Here is a 25160-nt window from a genome sequence, read left to right as displayed (position 1 = left end):
AACAGCACTGAACCAACTCGTACCACCTTCCACTAACCCACTCGCACCCCACAGCCCCACAGTTTTCTCCTCTTCAAATATTTACCCAGTTCCCTTTGGAAAGTTCCCATATCTAAAATTTATTTATTTGTCACAAGTAAGGCTTACTTTAACACTGCAATGAAGTTACTGTGAAAATCACCTAGTCGCCACACTCCAGCACCTGTTCAGGTACGCTGAGGGAGAATTTAGCATGGCACCTAACCAGCATGTCTTTCGGACTGTGGGACGAAACCGGAGCACCCAGAGAAAACCCACACAGACACGGGGAGAATGTGCAGGCTCTGCACAGACAGTGACCCAAACCGAGAATCAAACCCGGGTCCTTGGTGCTGTGAGGCAGCAATGCTAACCCGCTGTGCCACCGTATCGTGTTCCAGTCTGCAACCTTCTCCTGCCTGATTCTTTCTCTTTAAATCTCTTCCCAATGGCACGCTGGGTGAATGGGCTCTCTGGTTTTTCACTGGGACAGGGGGAGCTCAGAGTTCTGTCTCAGGACAGCAGCAGGGTGGATGCGATTTGCTCCAGTGCTTCTAGGTTGAAGGTATATATTTGAAAAGGATTACTGTTCTTGATTGATAAATCATAGTTAGAGGGTACAGTGGTGACCATGAACCGGAGACCATGCCTTCAGTTCCCACTGTGGACATTTTGAGAATCTGAATTCAGTTGGAAGATCTGGTTACAAAGCACTGGTGTCAGTAAAAGTGAGCGTGAAACTGTCTTTGAAAATCCTGTGTGATTCTTCCGTGCCCTTTCGGGAAGGAAAGTTTAACTGGCCTGGGCACCTATATGACTCCAGACCCACGACAGTTGCCCTCTGAAGTAACCTAGTAGGCTGCTTACTTGTTACATTGAGTTGGCAGATCATCACCTTCTCCAGGACACCTGGGGTGGGGTGGGGGGGCGGTGGATTGCAATAATTGCCAGGCTTGCAGGAATGCCCACGTCCCGGGAATGAATTTGGAAAAGAGAAACTGCCTCCTGGAGTTTGCAGCCTTGTGGCTGTGAGGAAGCTCTTCCAGCGCTCAATGACCCAACCCCAGCACTCATTGGCTGCACTCCCACCTACCTGACTGTGTTGAAAAGTTAGTTTGTCTTGACGGGTCTCTGATTAAACCCCCACGGTCCTGTCATATTGGTTGCGTGTCTTGTTGCAGGCGCCTGCTCCATCATCCGTATTGTTCTGTGGCAGCTGCTTGTGCCGGTTGAGAGCACTGAATGGGATAATGCTGTTACATTTTTAATGGGAGACCAACTGTCAGTGTTACAGGAGCTGCTGTCCTTTGTTCCGATGGATCTCGGTTCCCTCTGCTGCGACGTCACGGCACAGACTGATCAGCAATGAGTAGATAGCTCAGTCTCCACGATCCTCAATAATTGCATGCTCTCTTCCACCCCCACCCCCTTATGTGTCGCTGAGTATCCAGAGCTCCGGAATTGCAATCACCCTCTAACCTGGAGCCTAGGCCTGGCTATAAACCAAGTTGTGATCTTATTTCTTCTGTGTTTCCATCTCTCTCTCCTTCATTATTTTGTTTTGTTTTACCCTTCTGTCGATCTTTTTGGAGTACTTTTTTACATTCCTGACCAGCCCCTGATCCACACACGCTGCAGCTGGTTTGGTCCCATGCTGAGTGCACAGAGAAATGGATCTGGTTTTTGTTAGAGACTAACAACACCTATCCTCTCTCTGATGCAGTCCCTTTGGTGTCAGCGTTTGTTCAGTGAGTTACACACTCAAATTTGAGACGGGGGAGGGGGGGGGGGGCGTTGTGAGTTTGAGTTCCACTCCGGGGAAACTGTGTCTGTACTGAGGGAGTGCCACGCTGCTGGAGGGTGCTGTCTTTTGAGTGTTAAACTGAGTCGGTGCTGTCAGCTGGAAGCACAAGACCCTGTGGCACTGCTTCTTTTTGAAAGAATCGGGGGAATTAGCTCTGTTGTCCTCATTAGTGTTTATCCCTGAACCAACTTCACTTTTTAAAAAAGAAAGGCAGATTATCTGTTCATTATTGACCTCCTGGTAATGGGATCTTGCTATGCGTAAATTGGCTGCTGCATTCCCTACATTATAACAGTGCGCACACTTCAAAACATGGGTTGTTACAAGTTTTGAGATGTTTGGACTCTGAGGAAGATGCTTTGGGAAAGCAGATTGTTTTAACGATTGTGTGTGTGTTTTGTGCAGGTTCATCCCCTGAGGAGGAGATGCAGATCTCGTTCGCCAATCACAATTTCATTGTCCCAAAGAAAGAAATCAACATGTTCCCAGATATGGGAAAGTGGAAACGCTCGAAGGTACTGAATGGTTGATGGGTACACAGTTTACTGGGGGCCAATGATTATCAATGTATTAATTCGCCAACAGCAATGACTAAACAACCTGTGGAACTCTTTGCCGCAGAAGGCTGTGGAGGCCAGGTCATTGAGTGCCTTTTAGACAGAAATAGATTCTTGATTAATAAGGGGATCGGGGTTATGGGGAAAAGGCAGGAGAATGGGCCCTGTTCCTGTAGCCCTGCATATTTACCCTGCCTAAGCATCCCAGGACACTAAGGATTAATTTAGCACAGCCTGTGCACCTAATCTTCTTCACTCAAAGGGTGGTGAATATCTGGAATTCTCTGCCCGTTGAAGTGGTGGAGGCTGCCTCGCTAAATATTTTTAAGAAGTGGGTTGATGGGTTTTTGATAGGAGAGGGGATTAAGGGTTATGGGGAGAGGGCGGGAAAGTGGAACTGAGCAGCGACAGATCAGCCATGATCTTATTGAATGGCGGGGCAGGCTCGAAGGGCTGGATGGCCTACTCCTGCTCCTATTTCTTATGTTCTTATGTTCTTAATCTGCACATCTTTGGAATGTGGGAGGAAACCGGAGCACCCAGAAGAAATCCATGCAGACGTGGGAGAGTGCGCAAACTCCACAGTGACCCGAGCCAGGAATCAAACCCAGGCCCTTGGAGCTGTGAGGCAGCAGTGCTTGTCACTGTGCCACCCAGTTTGTACAGAATTAAGTTAATTCAGCCCTATAAATACTGTGACTACCAGAGCAGGTCAAAGGCTAGGAATCGTGCGGCGAGTAACTCACCTCCTGACTCTCCAAAGCTTGTCCACCACCTACAAGGCAGAAGTCAGGAGTGTGATGGAATACTCTCCATTTGCCTGGATGGGTGCAGCTCCAACAACACTCAAAAAGTTCAAAACCATCCAGGACAAAGCAGCCCTGCTTGATTGGCACCCCATCTACAAACATTCACTCCCTCCACCACCAATGAACAGTGTGTATCATCTACAAGATGTACTGCAGGAATTCACTAAGGTTCCTTAGGCAGCATCTTCCAAACCCATAATCACTACCATCTAGAAGGGTAAGCGCAGCAGATACCTGGGAACACCACTACCTGCAAGTTCCCCTCCAAGTCACTCACTATCCTGAGTTGGAGATACATCTGTAGCAAACAAATAAACCTTTTGGACTTTAAGCTAGTGTTGAGAGACTTCTTTCTGTTTTTACTCCAGTCCATCGCCGGCATCTCCACATCTTGGAAATATGTTGCCATTCCTTCACTGTCGATGGGTCAAATTCCTGGAACTACTTCCCTAACAGTACTGTGGGTGCACCTACACCACAGGGACTGTAGTGATTCAAGAAGGCAGCTCACCATCACCTACTCGAGGCAACAAGGGATGAATGCTGGCCTAGCCAGTGAACCCACATCTCATAAATGAAAAAAGTTGTGTTTGATGGTATGCAGTGGCTGTTAGGGAGGGAATTCCAGGATATTGAATAGTGACTCTGAAGGAATGGTGATATATTTCCAAGTCAGGGTGTTGAGTGTTTTGGAGGGGGACCTGCAGGGGGTGGTGTTCCTGGGTATCAGCTGCCTTTGTCTTCCTAGATGGGAGCGGTCAGGGTTTGGAAGGTAGTGTCTGAGGAATCTTGGTGAGTTCCCATGCCTGGCGGAGGGAGTGAGTGATTCTTTCTGGTTGTGAATGGGGTAGAAATCAAGTGGGCTGCTTTGTTCTGAGCCACTCCAGTGCAGTTGGAGCTGCACCCTTCCAGGGAAACAGTTAAAAAATAATTGAAAAACGGGATGGGCGTTTAAATCTGAGTTTATTCAAAGCTTTGAGATGGTCTGTGATTAACCTCCCTCTCTCTCCTCCCACTCTCTCCCCCTCTCTTCCCCCCTCTCACCTCACACTCTCCCCACTCTCTGCCCCCCTCTTTCCCCTCTCTCTCTCCCCCCCCCTCCCCACCTCTCTCCCTCCCTCCCTCTGTGTGGTTCCATCCTCCCTCTCTCCCTCCCTCCCTCTGTGTGGTTCTCCCTTCCCTCTCTGCCTGCCCCCCCTCTCTCTCTGCAGGCGTACGCGGATTATATTGGGTTTATTCTGACGCTGAACGAGAGTGTGAAAGGGAAAAAACTCACATGCGACTATAAAAGCTCAGAGGTAGGACGTACAGCTGGACTTCTGATAGCACCTATTATATATAAGCAAAGGTTATTTCCATATAGTCATCAGTGGGGTAAAGGATTCTTTAAAAGTTTATTTACTGGTGTCACAAGTAGGCTTACAGTAACACTTCCATAAAGATACTGTGAAAATCCTCTAGTCGCCACACTCCGGCACCTATTCGGGTACACTGAGGGAGAATGTAGCATGGACAATGCACCTGACCAGCACACTTTTGGACTGTGGGGGAAAACCGGAGCACCCGGAAGAAACCCATGCAGATTTGGGGAGAATGTGCAGACTCCGCGCAGACAGTGACCCAAGCTGGGAATCAAACCCGGGTCCCTGGCGCTGCAAGGCAGCAGTGCTAACCACTGTGCCACCGTGGAGGGCTGTAGTGGAAGAGTTTTAATGAATCAGAGCAAAAGTGTACATTTATAGAATGTAGCATAAAGCTCCAAATCACATCACAGTGCCCAATCAGGTGGAACTCTCTCATTGAGCCAAAGAAACAGTAAGTTGTCTCTCAACACCAGGTTAAAGTCCAACAGGTTTATTTGGTGTTACGAGCTTTCGGAGTGCTGCTCCTTCATCAGGTGAGTGCAGGATTTGGTTCACAAACAGGGCATATACATAGACACAGACTCAATTACAAGATAACAGTTGGAATGTGAGTCTTCACAGCCAATCAAGTCTTTACAGGCGCAGACAATGTGAATGGAGAGAGGGCTGAGCACAGGTTAAAGAGGTGTGAATTGTCTCAAGCCAGGAAGTTAGTAGGATTTTGCAAGCCCAGGCCAAATGGTAGGGGTTGCATGTAGTGTGCTCACTCCAGTCCAACGCCGGCATCTCCACAATCAGAGCCAAAGAAAGAGACTCAGAAACTTGATTACAGAGGTTGGTTTTAAAGGAAGAGGCGGCAGAGGGAGGAAGGGATTTTGGAGCTGGGGTGCAGGTAGGTGAAGGTGCTGGAGGTGTCTTTTTGCCCCTTACCCCCACTTCATTGTTGATTTGGGAATTAGATTAAACGGGACTAAGGCGTGGAGGTTGGGTGGATTGACCATGCTGAATTGTCACTTTGTGTTCAAAGATGTGTAGGTTAGGGGGATTAGAGGGTAAGTACTTGGGGTTACAGGGGAGGGCCTGACTAAGATGGTCTGATTTAATTTATTATTGTTATATGTATTAGTATACAGTGAAAAGTATTGTTTCTTGTGCGCTATACAGAGAAAACATACCGTTCATAGAGAAGGAAACGAGAGTGCAGAATGTAGTGTCACAGCCATAGCTAGAGTGTAGAGAAAGATCAACTCAATGTGAGGTAGGTCCATTCAAGAATCTGAGAGCAACAGGGAAGAAGCTGTTCTTGAGTCAGTTGGTACGTGACCTCAGACTTTTGTATCTTTTTCCTGACGGGAGAAGGTGGAAGAGAGAATGTCCGGGGTGTGTGGCGTCCTTAATTATGCTGGCTGCTTTGCTGAGGCAGCGGGAAGTGTAGACAAGGTCAATGGATGGGAGGCTGGTTTGTGTGATGGATTGGGCTACGTGCACGACCATTTGTAGTTCCTTGCAGTCTTGGGCAGAGCAGGATCCCATCAACCAGAAAGAATGCTTTCTATGGTGACTGTGTAAAAGTTGGTGAGGGTCATAGCTGACATGCCAAATTTCTGTCAGAGAGTCATTGCCAAATGGCCTTCTCCTGCGCTGTAGGAATTCTATGACTTGGAATGTAAGTAGCTGTTAACACCTGCTACAAGAATTGGTTTGCATCTTCTACTCTTTTATCCGATGGAGGAGAGTTTGACCTGGCTGAGAGGACTCTGATCATCTTCCTGCTCCTCTTGAGAATGCCAAACTTTCCCAGTGGGCACAGGAAAGCAGAGAGGTGGAGGGTTGTCCCCCTCTGCTTCATTCTGTCACCCCCGCAGTGTTTTTGAGATTAGCAGTTCACTGTTTCGGGGAACTTTGTCACAGATCAGTATACACTGCAGGGCCCTGGCAGGATACGATACAACTCTTAATATCAGCTATCACCTTGGGTATGTGTGTGGGTTGTTAGTGGACTGCGATACAAAATATCAAAGAAAGGATTGTACATACAACACCTTTCACAACCATCAATCATCCCAAAGCAATTACACAGCAAGTGTTCACTGTTGAAATGCTGGAAAAGTGGCAGCCAATTTGCACACAGCAAGATTCCACAAACAGTGGCATGATGATGACCTGTTTTGTGATGTTGGTACATAGAATAGAATCCCTACAGTGCAGAAGGAGACCATTTGGCCCATCAAGTCTGCACTGACCACAATCCCACCCCAGGCTCTATTCCTATAGCCCCACATATTTACTCTGCTAATCGCTTTGACACTAAGGGGCAATTTATCACAGCCAGTCAGCCTAACCCACGTATTTCTGGAGTGTGGGAGGAAACTGGAGCACCTGGAGGAAATCCACACAGAGAATATACAAACCCACTGTTAGAATATACAAACTCCACACAGGCAGTGACCCGAGGCTGGAATTGAACCCAGGTCCCTGATGCTGTGAGGCTGCAGCACTAAGCACTGTGCCACCGTGGCTATTGGATAATTCTCGGCCAGTACACCAGGAAGGAATCTTTAAATTAATGGATGTGGAATCGTTTCGGTCCATTTGTGAGCACAGATGCAGCCTAGGTTTAGTGTCTCATTTGGAAGATCACAGGTCTGACAGGAGAGATTGAGGAGACTGGCTCTGTGTTCCCTCGAGTGTCAGAGAGCGAGAGGTGACCTTATTGAAACTTACACGATCCTTACAGGGTGTGGCAGGGCGGATGTGGAAGGGATGTTTCCCCCCGGCTGGGGGTCTGGGACCAGGGGGCACAGTCTCAGAATAAGGGGCCGGCTGTTTAAGACTGAGATGGGGAGGAATTTCTTCACTCGGAGGCTGGTGAATCTTTGGAATTCTCCTCAGAGAGCTGTGGAAACCCAATCACTGAGTCTGTTTAAAACAATACGGGAATTGGGCCTTTGTGTCAGGGGGACTATATAGGGTAAATGCATTGGGTTATGGGGTTAGGGCCTGGGTCGGATTGTTGTTGGTGCAGATTCGATGGGCCAAATGGCCTCCTTCTACACTCTAGGGATTTTATGGTTTCTGATTCATTTGGGTGTCTGATTTCCCTCTTCCCACGGCCCCTCCGGAGAACTGCTTTCTACTGGGAGATCCTTGTACCCAGAGCAGCCCGTTCCACACTTTCTCAACCATCAACTATAAGATCATCCTGGCTCCCGTGAACCTTTTCTGGAAGAGTGATGGAGAGTAGTGCAGCACTGAGTAGCTGCCTCAGTTTGTATGCGGGTGTTAAACATAAGGGACTCATTCTGCAGAAGCACTGAATTAACTTCATTCTGTACAAACAATTAGTCTTCAACTCATATCCTGCACCTTTCATACAAGACATTAAACTGAGGTTCCGTCTGCCGTCGGGTCCACTAAAAAGAGGAGGAGTGTTTGCTCTGCTGTGCTGACAATATATATCCCTCAACCCACGTCTCTGACAAACCAGATGATCTTTGATTTGATTTATTGTTGTCACATGTATTAGCATACAGTGGAAAGTATTGTTTCTTGCATGCTATACAGACAAAGCATACCGTTCATAGAGAAGGAAACGAGAGAGTGCAGAGTGTAGTAAGAAGCTGTTCTTGAGTCGGTTGGTACGTGACCTCAGACTTCTGCATCTTTTTCCTGACGGGAGAAGGTGGAAGAGAGAATGTCCGGGGTGCGTGGGGTCCTTAATTATGCTGGCTGCTTTGCCAAGGTAGTGGGAAGTGTAGACAGAGTCAATGGATGGGAGGCTGGTTTGAGTGATGGACTAGGCTTTGTTCATGACCTTTTGTAGCTCCTTGCAGTCTTGGGCAGAGCAGGAGCCCATACCAAGCTGTGATACAATCAGAAAGAATGCTTTCTATGGTGACTGTGTAAAAGTTGGTGAGGGTCATAGCTGACATGCCAAATTTCCTTAGCCTTCTGAGAAAGTAGAGGCGTTGGTGGGTTTTCTTAACTATCGTGTCGACATGGGGTGATCTGGTCATTATCATGTGGTGTTATTTTTTTCCTGGGAGCTTGCTGTGCCCAATTGGTGCACTTTCTGCAGTATTTCATTGGCTGTGAAGTGCCCTGGGACATGCTGGGGTCATGATCTTCTTCCTGATTTGTGTGATGTGCAGAGAGAGGCAGTGACATCTCCCTTCTTTCCCCATCTACAGCCCGTGCAGAAACTAGTTTTACTCCTGAACACACTGGACAGGTGGATCGATGAGACCCCCCCGGTCGATCAGCCCTCCCGATTTGGTAACAAGGCGTTTCGCACTTGGTACAGCAGACTCGAGAAGGTACGTTGTAGTGAGAACAGTTGCATCTCAGTGGAAGTTTTAAAGTTTTAATGTCCCACTATTTAAATCCCTTTTCATATCTTTGACAATTCTAAACTTTAAAAAGTAGCTAGGGCTTGGTTTTTGGTGCTGGGGATGGAGGAGGCTTGCGGCGGAAAGACTGTTCAGTTAGATTTAAACAAAAAACAAACGTACTCAGTTCTTCGTGAAGAAATTGGATCAGGCTGTGGATTGGACACTGGGGAGGTGCCGAAACCGTGGGACACTCTTTCAGACACAGTTGCATATTATATGGGTTTATTTCCTGTGTGGACAAGTTGAATGCATTTTGTTTAATTTACATCGGTACAGGTAATAGTTGTTATCTCAGCGATTGACCATTGAGATTATGATGTGTCTGTCTCACTCTGTAGCTCCCCTCCAGTCTGTCTTGCCCTGTACAGTGACTAACTTGAAGAGACAGCGTCCAGACTCGGTCTCCAGTTTGCGCTGGACCTTGGGCAAGAAAATCACAGGTTTCCCACTCACCTGGCTCTTGGAAGCACAGTGCCCGGTGAGTTAGATAGTGGGCTCCCCCCTCCTTCATCATTCAATAGCCCAGTGACACGTCTGGTCCAGGCTGCCCCGTGAAGAGTGAAGATACTGGTGTGGAAAGGAGGCATGAAACTCTGGTAATGTAGGTGGGAAGTCACTTGAAGTATTGTTAGAAGTTCATGCAGAACTTGCAGCCCCTGACCCGTGGGAGAACTCCTTTCTCGTGTGGGAGGGTGGTGGCTGGGAGGGGAATTGCAAGGCTGTCCCGAGCTGTACAGGGCTGGGGTGAGGGCGAGTCTGTCTCATGCCACTCATGAGATCTCAGCACTGGCACTGATTTGCTTTCTCATCACAGGAGGCTGAGAACTTGGTTTCCAATGTGATTCCCCAGGAGTTGAGTGCTGCTGTTGTCGAGGCTTCAGTGTATTTAAAGGAATCCGTGGGAAACCCAACAAGAATAGACTATGGAACAGGTAACTAGCACTTCATATCCCTGTGTGTAGGCGTAGGGTGAAAATATGCTGCCTTATAAACACTTGCTGCAACTGCTTGCTTTGCTGTTCCTAGATTGTCCACTAGATGGTAGTGTCTGTCAAGTGATCAGATCATTGTACTTCCCCAGTGAGGGTCTAGAGCTTCAGCCTGCACTGTGCTGATGAACATAGTAAAAAGTCTGACAACACCAGGTTGCCTGTAATCTTCCCCCCTGCCACCCTGCTCTCTGTGCTTCCCATCTTCTCCCTGGTGGGTAGTGTGAAGGGACTTCCTGTACGGCCCCTCTGAACATGCCACTTGACAAGGCAGTGAGGGACTCAAGTTAATTCAGCTTCTGTTTTTTTGCTTTTGTTCATGTTTCCATGCCTGTGATGCTTGTACGTTGTGTAAAGATTTGTGTGGTTTGAATCCAGATCCTATCCCCCTTCAGTGCATTGTCTCCCAGTCACTGATTCCAGAGCAGAGATGTGGGAGCACGGTGGCACACTGTTTAGCAGCGCTACCTCACAGCTCCAGGGACCCAGGTTCAATTCCTGGCTTGGGTGACTGTCTGTGTGGAGTCTGCACATCCTCCTCATGTCTGCGTGGGTTTCCTCCCACAGTCCAAAGATGTGCGGGTTAGGTTGATTGGCCATGCTAAGTTGCCCCTTAGTGTCAGGGGGACTAGCTAGGGTAAATTCTTGGGATTATGGAGACAGGGCCAAGGTTGGATTGGGGTTATCTCAGACTTGATGGGCTGAATGGTCTTCTTCTGCAATGTAGGAAAAAAAAGTTTATTTATTAATGTCGCAAGTAGGCTTACATTAACACTGCAATGAAGTTACTGTGAAAATCCCCTAGTGGCCACACTCTGGCACCTGTTTGGGTCAACGCACCCTAACCAGCACGGTCTTTCAGACTGTGGGAGGAAACCGGAGCACCCGGGGGGAACCCACGCAGACACGGGGAGAACATGTAGACTCCACACAACAGTGACCCAAGCCAGGAATCAAACCCAGGTCCCCGATACTGAGAGGCAGTGATGGTAATCACTGCTACTGTGCTGCCCCAGGATTCTGTCAATCAGGTCCTCAGAGTGGAAAGTGCTGGAAATACCTGACCGATCTAACAGCCTCTGTGTGGAGAGAGAATGACAGAGTTAATGTTTGAGGACGGTTCGTGTGGAAAACAGGGCAGTAAAGGCTGTTTCTGTTTAAACAGTGAAGGCTGGTGGGTTTGGTGATGGTGGGAGTTTAGGAGCAATGATAGCCTTAGCGTTTTGCTGATCCTACTCTGCTAAACTCCCTGAAGAGTGTGTTCCCATCACCTGACAAAGTGTGAATGTTGACTGTCCTGAGACACACAAAGAAACAACCCCGGTTACCTGGTGCCTTTCTCAGTCTCTACAAACCTCCAGCCACTTCACAACCAGTCTAATCCCTGTTGTAATGTAGGAAATGGAGCAGATAATCAGTTTGTGGTGCTGGTTGAGTGATAAATATCAGTCAGGATACATGGGGGAATCTGTGCTGCTCCTCTGACACTGGATGTGGAATCTTTTATATCCACCTGACAAAACATCTCACCTGAGAGCTGGCACCTCCAACAATGCAGCACTCCCGCAGTGCCGACCTTTTCTTTTTTTTTGAGCTTATTTATTAGTGACACAAGTATTAGTCACATTAACACTGCATTGAAATTCCCCTAGTCACCACACTCCAGTGCCTGTTTGGATACACTGAGGGAGAATTTAGCATGGTCAATGCACGCTAACCAGCATGTCTTTTGGACTGTGGGAGGAAACCGCAGCATTGGAGGAAACCCATGCAGACACGGGGAGAACGTGCAAACTTTGCACAGACAGAGACCCAAGCCAGGAATTGAACCTGGGTTCCTGGCTCTGTGAGTGCTGACCCTCCTAGCACTTCCCTTGGCACCAACCTTCCCAGGCCCCCTCGGCCTCCCCCTCCCCCGCCCCCGGCGGTGCGGGGTCCCCTCGGCCTCCCCCGCCCCCGGCGGTGCGGGGTCCCCTCGGCCTCCCCTGCCCCTTGGTACTGTAACTCTCATGAAGTGAGCCTGGACCACAGACCAGTGACTCTGCGATAGGAGACAGTTTACCCACTGAGTAGTGACTGTATGAAGTTCTGTGAAGGTTGAAATGGTTAGAAGTCTGATAACACCAGGTTTAAGTCAATTATTTTTTTACCCCAGTCCAATGCCAGCATCTCCACATCAAGGTTGAAATGGTGCAGACAGTGCGCCGGGTTGTGGAAGTGAAAGTTGTTTAGTTTTATTTTGGGAGCTAATATCGCTCGGATGGTCTTTCCCACGCAGATCCGGTGATCTCCTCATTCAATCACAGTGTTTTTTCTGTTGGGTGAAAGTTCCCAGTATATTCAACGATGGGGCTTCAGGCTAATTTGTAAAGAACCACAATGATTGCCAAGTGCTGATGGGGTGGGAATGGGGGGTGGTAGCGGTGTGAGATACCCGGATTCATCCAGACAGTGAGATTAATGCAATATACTGACTCGCAGGATCAGGATTTCTGTATACTGTTGGGTTGCGAGGTTCGCTGGCAATGCCGGTATTTATTGCCCAGTCTTGGTCACCCTCAGGAAGGCTGGTGGCTGGCAGTCTTTGTGAACCGCTGCAGTCTGTGTAGTGAAGGTGCTTCTCATGTCGTTGGCAGGGGAGGGTGAACGCAGGTTTGGGAGGTGCTGTTGAAGTTTTGGTTTTCTTTCGCGTGATCTTACAGGGTAATTAGCGATGGGCAGCAAATGCTGGCCTCGCCAACGATGCCCACACCCCATGAACGAACGTTTGAAAAAATTGCCTTCCTAATCACTGCGTATCTGCAAAGTAGCTCGAGCCTTCCATGAGCACCACAGGGACAGGAGCGATTTATTGACACGCCAGAAATAATATCCTGATTTACGTAGGAACTAGAAGCAGGAGGAGGCCATTTGGCCCTTTGAGTCTGCTCCGCCATTCATCACCATCACGGCTGATCATCAAATTCAATATCCTTATTCCACCCACCCACCTAATATCCCTCCATCCCTTTAGCCCCTAGAACTATATCTAATTTCTTCTTGAAATCACTACTTTACAGAGGGTGGTGGGTGCCTGGAACTCGCTGTGGGGGAGGTAGTGGAAGCGGATACAATAGTGAGTTTTAAGGGGTGCCTGGACAAATACATGAACGTATAGGAATAGAGGGATGTGGTCCCTGGAAGGGTAGGGGGTTCTAGTTCAGTCGGGCAGCACGGTCAGTGCAGGCTTGGAGGGGCCGAAGGGCCTGTTCCTGTGCTGGAATTTTCTTTCTTCTTTGTTCTATTACACAACGTTTTGGCCTCAACTACTTTCTGTGGGAGTGGATTCCACACCCTCACCACCCTCTGGGTGAAGAAATTTCTCCTCACCTCAGTTCGAAAAGGTTTACCCCTTATCCTCAAACTATGACCCCCTAGTTCTGGACTCCACCACCATCACGTAGAAAATAGAAGCAGTGTCAGGCCATTTGGCCCTTCGATTTAGTTTCTTGCTGTTGACGGTTAGATTTTTTTCTTTCAAAAACAGGAAATGCTGGAAAATCTCAGCGGGTCTGACAGCCTGTGTGGAGAGACAATAGAGCCAACATTTCAAGTCTAGATGACCCTTTGTCACAGCTGGCACCTGCAGCATTTTGCCTTTATTTTAGGTTTTCTGTTTGACGGGCAGGGTTATTGTGGATGGTTTGAGGAAAGGCAGCTTCCCTCTGGGTATCGAAGCCAGTCTCCTCCCTCTCCTGCTGTTGTGACAGGAGCCACGCAGCCTCCCCTTCTCACCTCCCCCATCGGAGAGGTCACTGACCTTCACTCTGCCATAAAGCCTCTTAAACGTAACCTCCCGTGCCCTGTGATATCTCATGTTGAAGCTCCAGCTTCCTGCAAAAACTGCACTGGTGAATTTGTTCTGAAAAGTGTGTTTCTTACTTTCTCCCGCCGGGAGACCCATTGGCTCAGCATCGTGTGGTGGGGAGGGAGTGCGTTGTTGGGAGGGTGGGGGTGTGTGTGTGTACACATGTGCGTGTGTGTACACGTGTGTGTTGGTAACAACAAGATTGGACTTGGTTATCAGACACCCACCGACACGTTTACAACCCCTCCCCCCCCACCCAGTGTCCCTCTGTGCAAGGCCAGTGTGAGTTAGACAATAGGGGACGACCTGGAAGTGAGGGGTAGATGATAATTCTTTGTCCCCTGGTCTGGATGAAGCCACAGTCTTTGACGTGTTTTTTTTCTCTCTCTCCAGGCCACGAGGCTGCATTTGCGGCATTTCTCTGCTGTCTCTGTAAGGTTGGAGTCCTGAAGGTGGATGACCAGCTGGCCATTGTATTTTGTATATTTGATCGGTGAGTACAGTTTCATGATGGTCCGCCATGTGCATGTGCCCCTCGCGCGCCTCCGCTGTGTACGCATGCCCCATGCGCGCCTTCGCCTTGTGATAGGTTAGAATTCTGTGAAAAATTCTGGCGATAACTCTGATGGCTGCAACTGAAACTTGCATTTGCATAGCACCTATAATGTGGTAAAGCAGCCCAAGATGTTTCACCTCTCAATGACTTGGAGTTTGAACCGCTTGAGGTATTGGCGCAGTTATGCCAACGAGTAAAGCGTAGTCAGACACAGAGGGTTAAAGGTAGAGATGTCGAGGGAGAGAATTCCAGAGCTTGGGTTGCAGGCACAGCTGTCGGTGGTGGGCGTTAATGGCACAGAAGAGGCCAGAGGTTTCTATGATCTGCGCTCCGACAGAGGTTCTTACCCAGGCTCTCTCCCCTGCAACCAGTTACCACAGTCAATCCATCTAACCTGCACATCTTTGGACTGTGGGAGGAAACCGAAGCACCCAAAGGAAACCCACGCAGACATGAGGAGAATGTGCAAACTCTACACAGACAGTGACCCAAGCCGGGAATTGAACCCAGGTCTCTGGCACGGTGAGGCAGCAGTGCTAACCACTGTGCCACTCAACATTCTCGTGTCAGAAGAGATTACAGTGTTACAGAGAGTGGGGGAAGAATTTGAAAGTGGAGACATTATTGGACTGGGAGCAGATGTAGGTCAGTGAGTGCATGCGATTGGTGAACAGAAGGAACTCTTCAGGAAGTGGGTTGGTGCTGTTCCAGTCCTAAGGCTGAGTGTGTTTAAATGGAACATTTAAGGGGTCAGCGGGTACAGGGATAAAAGCAGCAACATGGCTTACAAGATCATAAAAATTGAAATAAAGCATTGGCGTCCAGAGTAAATACTTTTGGAAAAATGGCAAGTCATGCAGAGCTTGTATAGAAACTTGGTTATTCTGCACTGAACACAATTCTGGTTCCTGTTTTACAGACAGTCACTGAACTGAGGAACATAGGAGCAGGAGCAGGCCATTCAGCCCCTTGAACCTGTTCTGTCATTTAATGAGATCATACAATCCCTACATTGCAGAAGGAGGCCATTTGGCCCATCGAGTCTGCACCGACCGCCATCCCATCCAGGCCCTATCCCCATAACCCCATGTATTTATCCTGCTAATCCCCCTGACACTAGGGTCAATTTAGCATGGCGAATCAACCTGACACGCACAGCTTTGGATTGTGGGAGGAGACTAGGGCACCCAGGGAAAACCCACGCAGTTATGGCCGAACTGTGGCTTAACTCCATATACCTACGCACACAGAAAATGCTGGAAAATCTCAGCAGGTCTGACAACACCCCTGGCTTTACTCTCTCTCCAAAAATGCTGCCAGACCTGCAGAGATTTTCCAGCATTTTCTGTTTTTGTTCCAGATTCCAGATTCTGCAGTAATTTGCTTTTATCCATATTTCTGCCTTTGGACCATTTCCCTTAAAGACTTAACGAAACTTTATCCGTCTCAGTATTAAAGATTGCAACTGATCCTGCATCAACTGCAGTTTGTGGGAGAGAATTCCAAACCTCTTCCTCCGTGTGTGTGTGTGTGTGTGTGTGTGTGTGTGTGTGTGTGTGTGTGTGTGTGTGTGTGTGTGTGTGTGTGTGTGTGTGTGTGTGTGTGCGTGCGTGCATGCGCGGACGTGTTTCCTATCGATCCACCAGGAGGAAGTCTTCAGTTTCAGGATTTAATTCCATCTTACAAATCAAAGCAAAAGAACTTAATAAAGAAACTTCATTGCTCCAACACTTGAGGCTTCACCCTGGGCCAATCCAAACTCCCACACACCCCGGCAGCTTCTTATTTATACTGAGTCAGCTGACCACCTCGTCATTTTGTCATTGGTTACATAGGGCCAGCTGACCCAGTAAGCTAAGAGCATGTTACCATTGGTCACACGACAACAGATCCAATGTTATCACTAGTTACGTTCTAACTCTTGCTAAATTTAAAGTTTATTTATTAGTGTCACAAGTAGGCTTGCGTTTACACTGCAATGAAGTTACTGTGAAAATCCTCTAGTCGCCGCACTCCGACACTTGTTTGGGTACACAGAGAGAATTTAGCACGGCCGATGTACCCTAACCAGCACGTCTTTCAGACTGCGGGTGGAAACAGGAATACCCGGAGGAAACCCACGCAGACACGGGGAGAATTGCAGTCTCCACATAGACAGTGACCCAAGCCAGGAATTGAACCAGGATCCCTGGTGCTGTGAGGCAGTACGGCTAACCACTGTGCCACCATGCCTGACATCTCTCCAGAATGGTACAGTGCCTGGTCCTAGAATCTCCAACCAGTGGAAACAGTTTATCTTCATCTCCCCTGTCTTTTCCTGTTAGTATCCTGAAGATTTTAATCAGATTATCCCTTCCAAATTCTAGAGGTCTGATTTGTACATTCTCTCCTCAATTTATACCCCAAAGTCCAGGTATCATTCTTGTAAACCCATGCTGCGTTCCCTTCAAAGCCATGATGTGAAGATGCCAGTGTTGGACTGGGGTGGGCACTGTAAGAAGTCTCACAACTCCAGGTTAAAGACTTGAGTACCTGTAAAGACTCGCATTCCAACCATTATCTTGCAATTGAGTCTCTGGCTATATATGCTGTTTATGAAACCCCCCTCCACTCAACTGATGAAGGAGCAGTGCTCCAAAAGCTTGTGATTCCAAATAAACCTGTTAGATTATAACCTAGTGTTGTGTGACCTCTCATCTTGCCCAGAAAACTAGGAGTAATACCTATAGTATAGTCCCTAATGAATCCAATGGGGAATACAGGAGAGAAGTCTTTACCCAGAGAGTAATGTGAATATGATACTCGCTCCCATGGGGAGTAGTTGAGGTGAATGGTATAGACATGCTTAAGGGAAGGTTGGATGAAGGCATGAAGGAGAGGGGAATAGAGTGAAAGACAGAGAGAGGTAGGAGGAGAATCGTGTGGAGAATATGCACCAACCCAATCCAATTGGGACAAAGATATTGTAACATCCTATTGAATCCCAATGAACACAAAGTCTACATTTGACGTGGCACAGTGGTTAGCACTGCTACCTCACAGTGCCAGGGACCTGGGCTCGATTCCCAGCTTGGGTCACTGCCTGTGTGGAATCTGCACACTCTCCGCGTGTTTGTGTGGGTTTCCTCCGGGTGCTCCGGTTTCCTCTCACAGTCCAAAGGTGTGCAGGTTAGGTGGATTGGCCATGCTAATTTGTTCTTTGGTGTCAAGGGACTAGCTAGGATAAATGTATGGGGTTATGGGGATAGGCCCTGGATGGTATTGTGGTCACTTGATGGGCCAAATGGCCACCTCCTGCATTGTAGGGATTCTATAGAAGTAATGCGAAGGCTGGAAATCTGAGATAAAAACAGGAGATGGTGTAAATATGCTGTAGGTCAGGACAGCCTGGAGAGAGAAAAACAGAATTAACTTTTCATCAGAACAGATTAAGTTGATCTTTCTCTACACCCTACCTATGACTGTAACACTACATTCTGCACTCTCTCCTTTCCTTCCATATGAATGGTATGCTTTGTCTGTATAGCGCACAAGAAACAAGAAACAATACAGGTTTACTAGGCTGATACCGGAGTTGAGGGGGTTGAGCTATGAGGAGAGGCTGAATAAACTGGGCTTGTACTTGTTAGCGTTTAGAAGAATGAGGGGAGATCTCATTGAGATGTATAAGATGATGAATGGGATGGATAGGATAGAGGTGGAGAGACTCTTCCCGCTCAGAAAGGACAGTAGGACTAGAGGGCACAGCCTCAAAATAAGTGGGGGGGCAGTTTAGAACGGAGTTGAGGAGGAACTTCTTCACTCAAAGGGTGGTGAATCTGTGGAATTCTCTGCCCGCTGAAGTGGTGGAGGCTACCTTGCTAAATATTTTTAAGACGTGGGTTGATGGGTTTTTGATAGGCAGGGGGATTAAGGGTTATGGGGAGAGGGCGGGAAAGTGGAACTGAGCCATGACAGATCAGCCATGGCTAGATGGCCTATTCCTGCTCCTGTTTCTTATGTTCTTACGTTTCATTGTATATTAATACATGTGACAATAATAAATCAAATCAAATGCACAAAATCTCAAGATTTTGCCTCCTCCAATCCCACAGGTATCTGCAGGTGATGAGGAAGTTGCAGAAAACATATCGAATGGAGCCAGCAGGGAGCCAAGGTGTCTGGGGCCTCGATGACTTCCAGTTCCTTCCCTTCATCTGGGGCAGTTCCCAACTGATAGGTGAAGTATCACCTGTGCCTGGCTGCTTTTTCTGATTATCCTCCACGTTGGATCACCAATGTGGGTGGACACGGGGCGGGGGGGGTGGTGGTTTCACTGAGAATTATGGGGGGGGGGGTGTGTTGATTTAATTGAGAATTGCAGGGTGTGGGGGGTGGGGTTAATCAAGAGTTACTGGTTCTGAACAAAATCCAATGCTGATGGTGTGTGTGTGTGTCTGGATACTTCCTGCCCCCATTATCCTGGTCTCGTTTTCCGGTGCATTTCTCACCAAGGATGTCCCCTTCTGTTTCAGCCATGGCTCAGACAGTGGCACGCTCTCGTCTGAGCCAGAGCGTTGCAGGGGCAAGTCCCACTGCAGTACGGGGATTGACGCTCTCTGAGGGAGTGCCGCACTGTCTGAGCCGTCGTTATTCTAGAGACGCTGAACTGAAGGCTGAGGCACTTCCTACCTCCTCTCAGATGGGCTCACTATTCTGACAAAGAGCAAGGGAGTTCTCCACAGTGCCCCGGCCAACATTTATTCCTCAGTCAACATCACAAAATAAAATCGATATCTGGTCAATGTCACGTTGCTGTATGTGGGATCTTGCTGTGCACAAGTTGACTGCCGCAGCACTTGTACTTCAAAATATATTTGATTGGTTATGGGATATTCTAGCATTGTGAGAGGTGCTATATAAATGCAGGTCTTTGTTTAAATACCAGAGTTTTCACTCCTGCCTCGTCCACTTTTCTCGATTGGATGGCACAGTGGTTAGCACTGCTGCCTCACAGCACCAGGGACCCGGGTTCGATTCTCGGCTTGGGTCACTGCCTGTGTGGAGTTTGCACATTCTCCCCATGTCTGCGTGGGTTTTCTCTGGGTGCCCCGGTTTCCTCCCACAGTCCAAAGATGTGCGGGTTAGGATGGATTGGCCATGATAATTTGACCCTTGTGTCAGGGGGATTAGAGGGTAAATGCTCGGGGTTATGGGAGTAGGGCGTGGGTGGGATTGTGGTCAGTACACACTTGGTGGGCTGCATTGTGGGGGGTCACTCAATAACATGCTCAGAGTCTGGTGCGTGAGTGATTCCTTCACTGGTCGGTGAAACAGTTTAGCTGCAGTCACTTGAGAAGCGGTCACTTGGCTGAAGGGGTTTGTTAGAGGAAGGGTCAGTGCTTTCAGGAGAGGGGGGATGGTGTTGCGGGAGGGTCAGCAGTCTTTTCTGTTCACTCCGGGGCTGAGATTGAATGATTGTCCCTTCTCTTTTCTTTCAGATCACCCCACCCTTACGCCAGCCCACTTTGTGGATGAGAAAGTAGTGAACGAACACCATAAGGAATACATGTTTCTGGAATGCGTCAGGTTTATTAACGAGGTGAGGAGCTGAATCCCACGCTCAGTATGACGGAGTTACTCCTTAGGGAGGGGTGCTCTGGGGCTCCAAACCCACTGGCTGTATGTAACCACCCCCTCGAGGCTCAGAACAACTGTCAGGAAACAGGAGCACAACATCTGCACAACATACCGAGCGGAGCACAGGGTTCGTTAAAACGTTGGATTCTCGGTGTGACCCAGCAAACATTCTTCCCCAACCAGATCCCAAACCTTACTCCACACACAGAGTGTGAATCTCACAGTGCGCTCCAGGCCAATCGACATGAATTAAGCTCATCATCTGACCCGCAGCCTATGGGGTTTTGTGGGATCTCACTGTGCACAAATTGGTTGCCTCATTTTCTATATTACAACGGTGACTGCATTTGAAAAAGTATTTCGTTGTCTGTAAAGGCTCAAGTCAGGTGTGATGGAATATATCCTCACTTGCCTGGATGAGTCCAGCTCTAACAACGCTCAAGAAGCTCAACACTATCCCCAGGGCAAAGCAGCCCACTTGATTGGCAGCCTCACAAACACCTACTCCCTTCACCACTGACACACAATAGCAGCCGTGTGTGCCATCCACAAGATGCACTGCAGCAACTGACCAAGGTTCCTTAGGCAGCACCTTCCAAACACACAACCTTTACCATCTAGAAGGACAAGAGCAGCATTTACCTGGGTCTGCCACCACCTGGGGATTCCCCTCTGAGTCTCTCACCATCAAATCCTGGAAACTCCCCACTGTGGGTGTACCTACATGTCATGGACTGCAGGGATTCAAGATCAGCTCATCACCACCTTCTCAAGGGGCAATTAAAAATGGGTAATAAATGGCGACCTAGTCAATGGCACCCACATCCCATGAATCAAAAGGAAAAAATCTTAGGGACATGAGTTACTGGAAAACACTACAGAAGCAGATCTTTCTTGAGATAGGTGACTATTGCTACAGCTGATGTTAGAATAGAAGAAGCAGTGTGGATTGCTTTTTTAATCTAGACTTTGTTGCCTGGTGCCCGCTTTAGGATTCCTATCAATAACAGTCATGATGCCCAGCTCCTAGGAGCGTGGCTGGCATGGTGTCCCCTCCATAAGGACAACTCTCTGTGACCCTGCTACAGTCTAGAGTAACATTCCCTCTTCCCAGTTAGCCCTACAAATCCCATGGTGTCTCGACCGGATATTGACTGCTCATCCCCTGGGAACGCCGAGCACTGTCCTGTTTTCACCTGTCCGCAGTGTGTGCTGGGTGACAGTGGTTCGCACTGCTGCCTCACAGCGCCAGGGTCCCAGGTTCAATTCTGGCCTTGATCATTGCCTGTGCAGAATCTGCATGTTCTCCCTGTGTCTGCGTGGGTTTCCTCTGGGTGCTCCTGTTTCCTCCCACTGTGCAAAATGTGGGCATGTTAGGTGGATTGGCCATGCTAAACTGACCCTAGTGATGGGACTAGCAGGGTAAATGTATGGGGTGATGGGAATAGGGTCTGGTTGTGATTGTGGTTGCTGCAAACTTGATGGACCGAATGGCCTCCTGTACTGTAAGAATTCTGATTCTGCAGGTTTCAGAGTCCACAAAATTACTTCTAATTTACAACAGAGGAACCAATCAGGAGGCGGCCATTCAGCCCTTTGAGCCTGCTCCACCATTCATTTTGATCATGGTTGATCATCAAATTCAATATCCTGACTCTCCCCCCCCCGCCCCCCCCCCAATCCCTTGATCCGTTCAGCCCCAAGAGCTATATCGAATTTCTTCTTGAAATCACACAATATTTTGGCCTCAACTACATCCAGTAATTCAGTTCAGAAATTTCTCCTCACCTCAGTCCTGAAAGGTTTACCCCCTTATCCTCAAATTATAATCGCTAGTTTTGGACTCCCTCACCAAACACATAGGGTGGATTCAGAAAGAACGTTCCCAATTTAACCCTGGTAGAATTTTATTAGTTTCTATGAGATCCCCTCTCACTCTTCTAAACTCCAGTGAATATAATCCTAACCCACTCAGTCCCTCCTCATATGACAGACCTGCCACCCCAGGAATCGGCCTGGTAAACCTTGGTTGTACTCCCTCTATAGCAAAGACATCCATCCTCAGATAAGGACACCAAAACTGCACACAATACTCCAGGTGTGGCCTCCCTAACGCCCAGTACACCCCTATTCTTATACTCAAATCCTAGAATCATAGAATCCTACAGTGCAGAAGGAGGCTGTTCGGCCCATTGAGTCTGCACCAAACACAATCCCACCCAGGCCCTAACCCTGTAACCTCATGTGTTTACCCTGTTAATCCTCCTGACGCTAAGGGGCAACTTAGAATGGCCAATTAATCTAAACTGCATATCAGTTCACACGGCCAGTGACCTAGGCCAGGAATCGAACCCAGGTCCCTGGCACTGTGCGGCAGCAGTGCTAACCACTGTCCCACCATGCCACCGCTACTGTGCCTCTCACTATGAAGGCCAACATACTTTGATGATGTGCAGGTTAGGTGGATTGGCCATGCTAAAATTGCCCCTTTTGTGCCCTGTTATGTGTAGGTTAGGGAGATTAGCGGGGCAAATACTTGTGGTTACGAGGATAGGGTCTGGGTGGGATGATCCATTGGAGAGAGTCGGTGCAGACCTGATGGGCCTAATGTCCTGCTTCTGCGCTGTAGGGTTTCTATGATTTCAATTTTTCGTCCAAACCTTCCAGCTCTCTTCACCTCACTCTCAGCTTCTCTTTCTATTCCTATCTCCCTCGTGCTTATCAACCTTCCTTTTCAATACATCTTAGCTACTGGCCTTAACTGCTCCCTGTGGGAGCGAGTCACACACCTCACCACTGTCTGGCTAAAGAACTTTTCCCTGAAATCCCCATCAGATTTAGTAGCGACTGTTTTATGTCGATTGCCCAAGTTTTCCTTTGCCGCACAAGTGGAAAGACCTTCTCTCAATTTACCCTCTCAAACCCCTTCAAAATGTTATAGACTTCTCTAAGGTCACCCTTCAGGATGCTCTCTTCTCAAAAGAGTCCCAGCCTGTTCAGTCTTTCAGATGAGTTTGGAGATTGTTTTCTTAGTGAATACTCCCTAGAGCAGCTAAAAAAAATTTCACAACCTGTAGTGTGGCCAATCAACCTAACCCGTGCATCTTTGGACTGGGGAGGAGACTGGAGCACTTGGAGGAAACCCACACATCTATGGGGAGAATGTGCAAACTCCACACAGTCAGTGACCCAAGGCCGGGATTGAACTCGGGTCCCCTGGTGCTGTGAGGTAGCAGTGCTAACGACTGTGCCGTCGTGCCACCCCAGTTTCCACTTGGAGGGACTTGGATCTTGTGACTAGGGGGGGTTGGTAATGAGTGAAATCCCTGTGCTAGCAACTCAGTGTGTTTGAAGTTGGAGTTGGGATTTGGCTGGGGAAGAAGGCTGGCTGGGACACGCTGCTAGTGTTTACTGGTCTAACGAACCCTGTGCTGCACTCGGTATGTTGTGCTGTTATTTCTTGGCTTCTTTCCTGAGCTTTGAGGGGGTGGTGACAGACAGCCAGTGGGTTTGGTGCCTCAAAGCTCCCCTGACTACGCAGCATGTTTACCTCAGCATTGTGGGCGCAGGCGTGGAGGGCCTGTCCCTGTGCTATAATTTTCTTTCTTTTTAATTGCCCTTGTATTCTCTCCAACTGATCTGCTCCGTCTTCTTCAGAACCATATTTCACAGCTTCCTGTTCTTTGATGTCTAATTCTCTAAGGGTCCACATTTCATCTCAGTCCAACAGGACCCTCCAAAGCACAGTCCTGATAATTCTTCTCTGAAGATCACTGCTCATTCCGATACTGAGGAATTCTCTATGTTTGGAGCATTGATTCTTTGTCATTGTTATTCTAACTGGAATTTCTTCATGGTGGTGACCATTTGGACCAGATGTTTCCCAGTTACTTAAGTTGCGACACTCTATTCCAGCTGTTGACCATTTACTGCTGTCTCCATTATTTCTTCCAATCTTTGCAACTTTTGTATTTGTTTTACATTAGTTTTCCATTCTATTCGTTTCTACCACTTTAATTCACCTATTCATTAGCATCTATAGATCTTCTGCTGTGCTCCCCACTATCTTGGTCGTAAACCTGATTCCCTTCGCTGTTTGACTGCGTGCTTTTACGCCTTTCTAGATTTCATTGAGTGCCTCTTTTATCATGGCTCCTACAGAGATATAAAAGCGCGATGGCAATAGGAGGCAGCCTTACCCTCCAAGAGGTTAACGTTCATTTGTTGACAATGAACTAGCAGTGAGTTAGCAAGATAAAAGAGAGACTTTAGTTTCTATAGCTCAATCCATGACCTCAGGACCTGCACGAGCCCTTTACAGTCACTGTTACAATGTAGGGAAACATGCAGTCAGTTTGTGTGTAGCAAGCTCCCACAAAACAGCAGTGATATCAATGGTCAAGAGGTAAATATTGGCCCAGGAATATTTCCTCAACTGTTTCCACAAGCTGTGGGGTTCTTTATTTTGTCCTAGACTGTCACTGGTGAGGCCGACATTTGTTGGCCAGCCCTTGAGAGCAGCTAAGAATCAACCGCATTGCGGTGAGTCTGGAGTCGCATGTAGATGGGGCCAGATAAGGATGGCAGATTTTTTCCCTCAAAGGATATTAGTGATCCAGATGGGCTTTTAATGAAAAAATAATTCTGAAGGGTTTTAACCCCGTGTCTGCAAAGCATTAGCCTGACAACTGGATCAATAGTCCTGTGATTCACCACTGCTCCTCCAACTCCCCATTTATGCCCACCTGAGATGGACAATGGGCCCTTGTTTTCACGTGTGGTAGTGTTCCCTGGGTACAGTAGAATATGTACAGTACAGAGAGAGGCCATTGAGTCTGTACATCCCACCCAGGCCCTATCCTCATAACCCCACACATTTATCCTGCTAATCCCCCTGACATTAAGGGGTAATTTATCATGGCCAATCCACCTACCAGCACATCTTTGGACTGTGGGAGGAAACCGGAGCACCCAGAGGAAACCCACGCAGACATGGGGAAAATGTGCAAACTCCACACAGACAGTGACCCGAGGCCGGAATTGAACCTGGGCCCCTGGTGCTGTGAGGCAGCATTGCTAACCACTGTGCTACCATGCTGCGCAGATAATGTACTGCCACCGAGATTATTGGTCTGCGGTGCGACTTAAACCCAAAACCATCTGACCACAAGGCACAGGAACTACCTACTTGACCATAACCAATTCT

General features: G+C 48.1%; 1 protein-coding gene across 2 annotated transcripts in view; it reads left to right on the top strand.

Moving 5' to 3' along the window:
• Nucleotides 1-25160, top strand: part of ptpa (protein phosphatase 2 phosphatase activator) — a 56473-nt gene that overhangs the window by 7431 nt on the left and 23882 nt on the right. The window contains exons 2-8 of one of the 2 annotated variants that reach the window (XM_080211967.1): nt 2228-2337; nt 4400-4486; nt 8743-8868; nt 9758-9875; nt 14173-14272; nt 18430-18554; nt 19816-19916. In XM_080211967.1, coding sequence (XP_080068093.1) covers nt 2228-2337; nt 4400-4486; nt 8743-8868; nt 9758-9875; nt 14173-14272; nt 18430-18554; nt 19816-19916 — 767 coding nt within the window. The remainder of the gene's footprint in view (nt 1-2227; nt 2338-4399; nt 4487-8742; nt 8869-9757; nt 9876-14172; nt 14273-18429; nt 18555-19815; nt 19917-25160) is intronic. The other variant, XM_080211968.1, reaches the window with a different exon arrangement.

The sequence above is a fragment of the Carcharhinus amblyrhynchos genome, chromosome 25 (assembly GCF_965287045.1).
Source record: "Carcharhinus amblyrhynchos chromosome 25, sCarAmb.v2.hapA, whole genome shotgun sequence".
Classification (NCBI taxonomy): Eukaryota; Metazoa; Chordata; class Chondrichthyes; order Carcharhiniformes; family Carcharhinidae; genus Carcharhinus; species Carcharhinus amblyrhynchos.
This window is presented reverse-complemented; position numbering and strand designations above follow the sequence as displayed.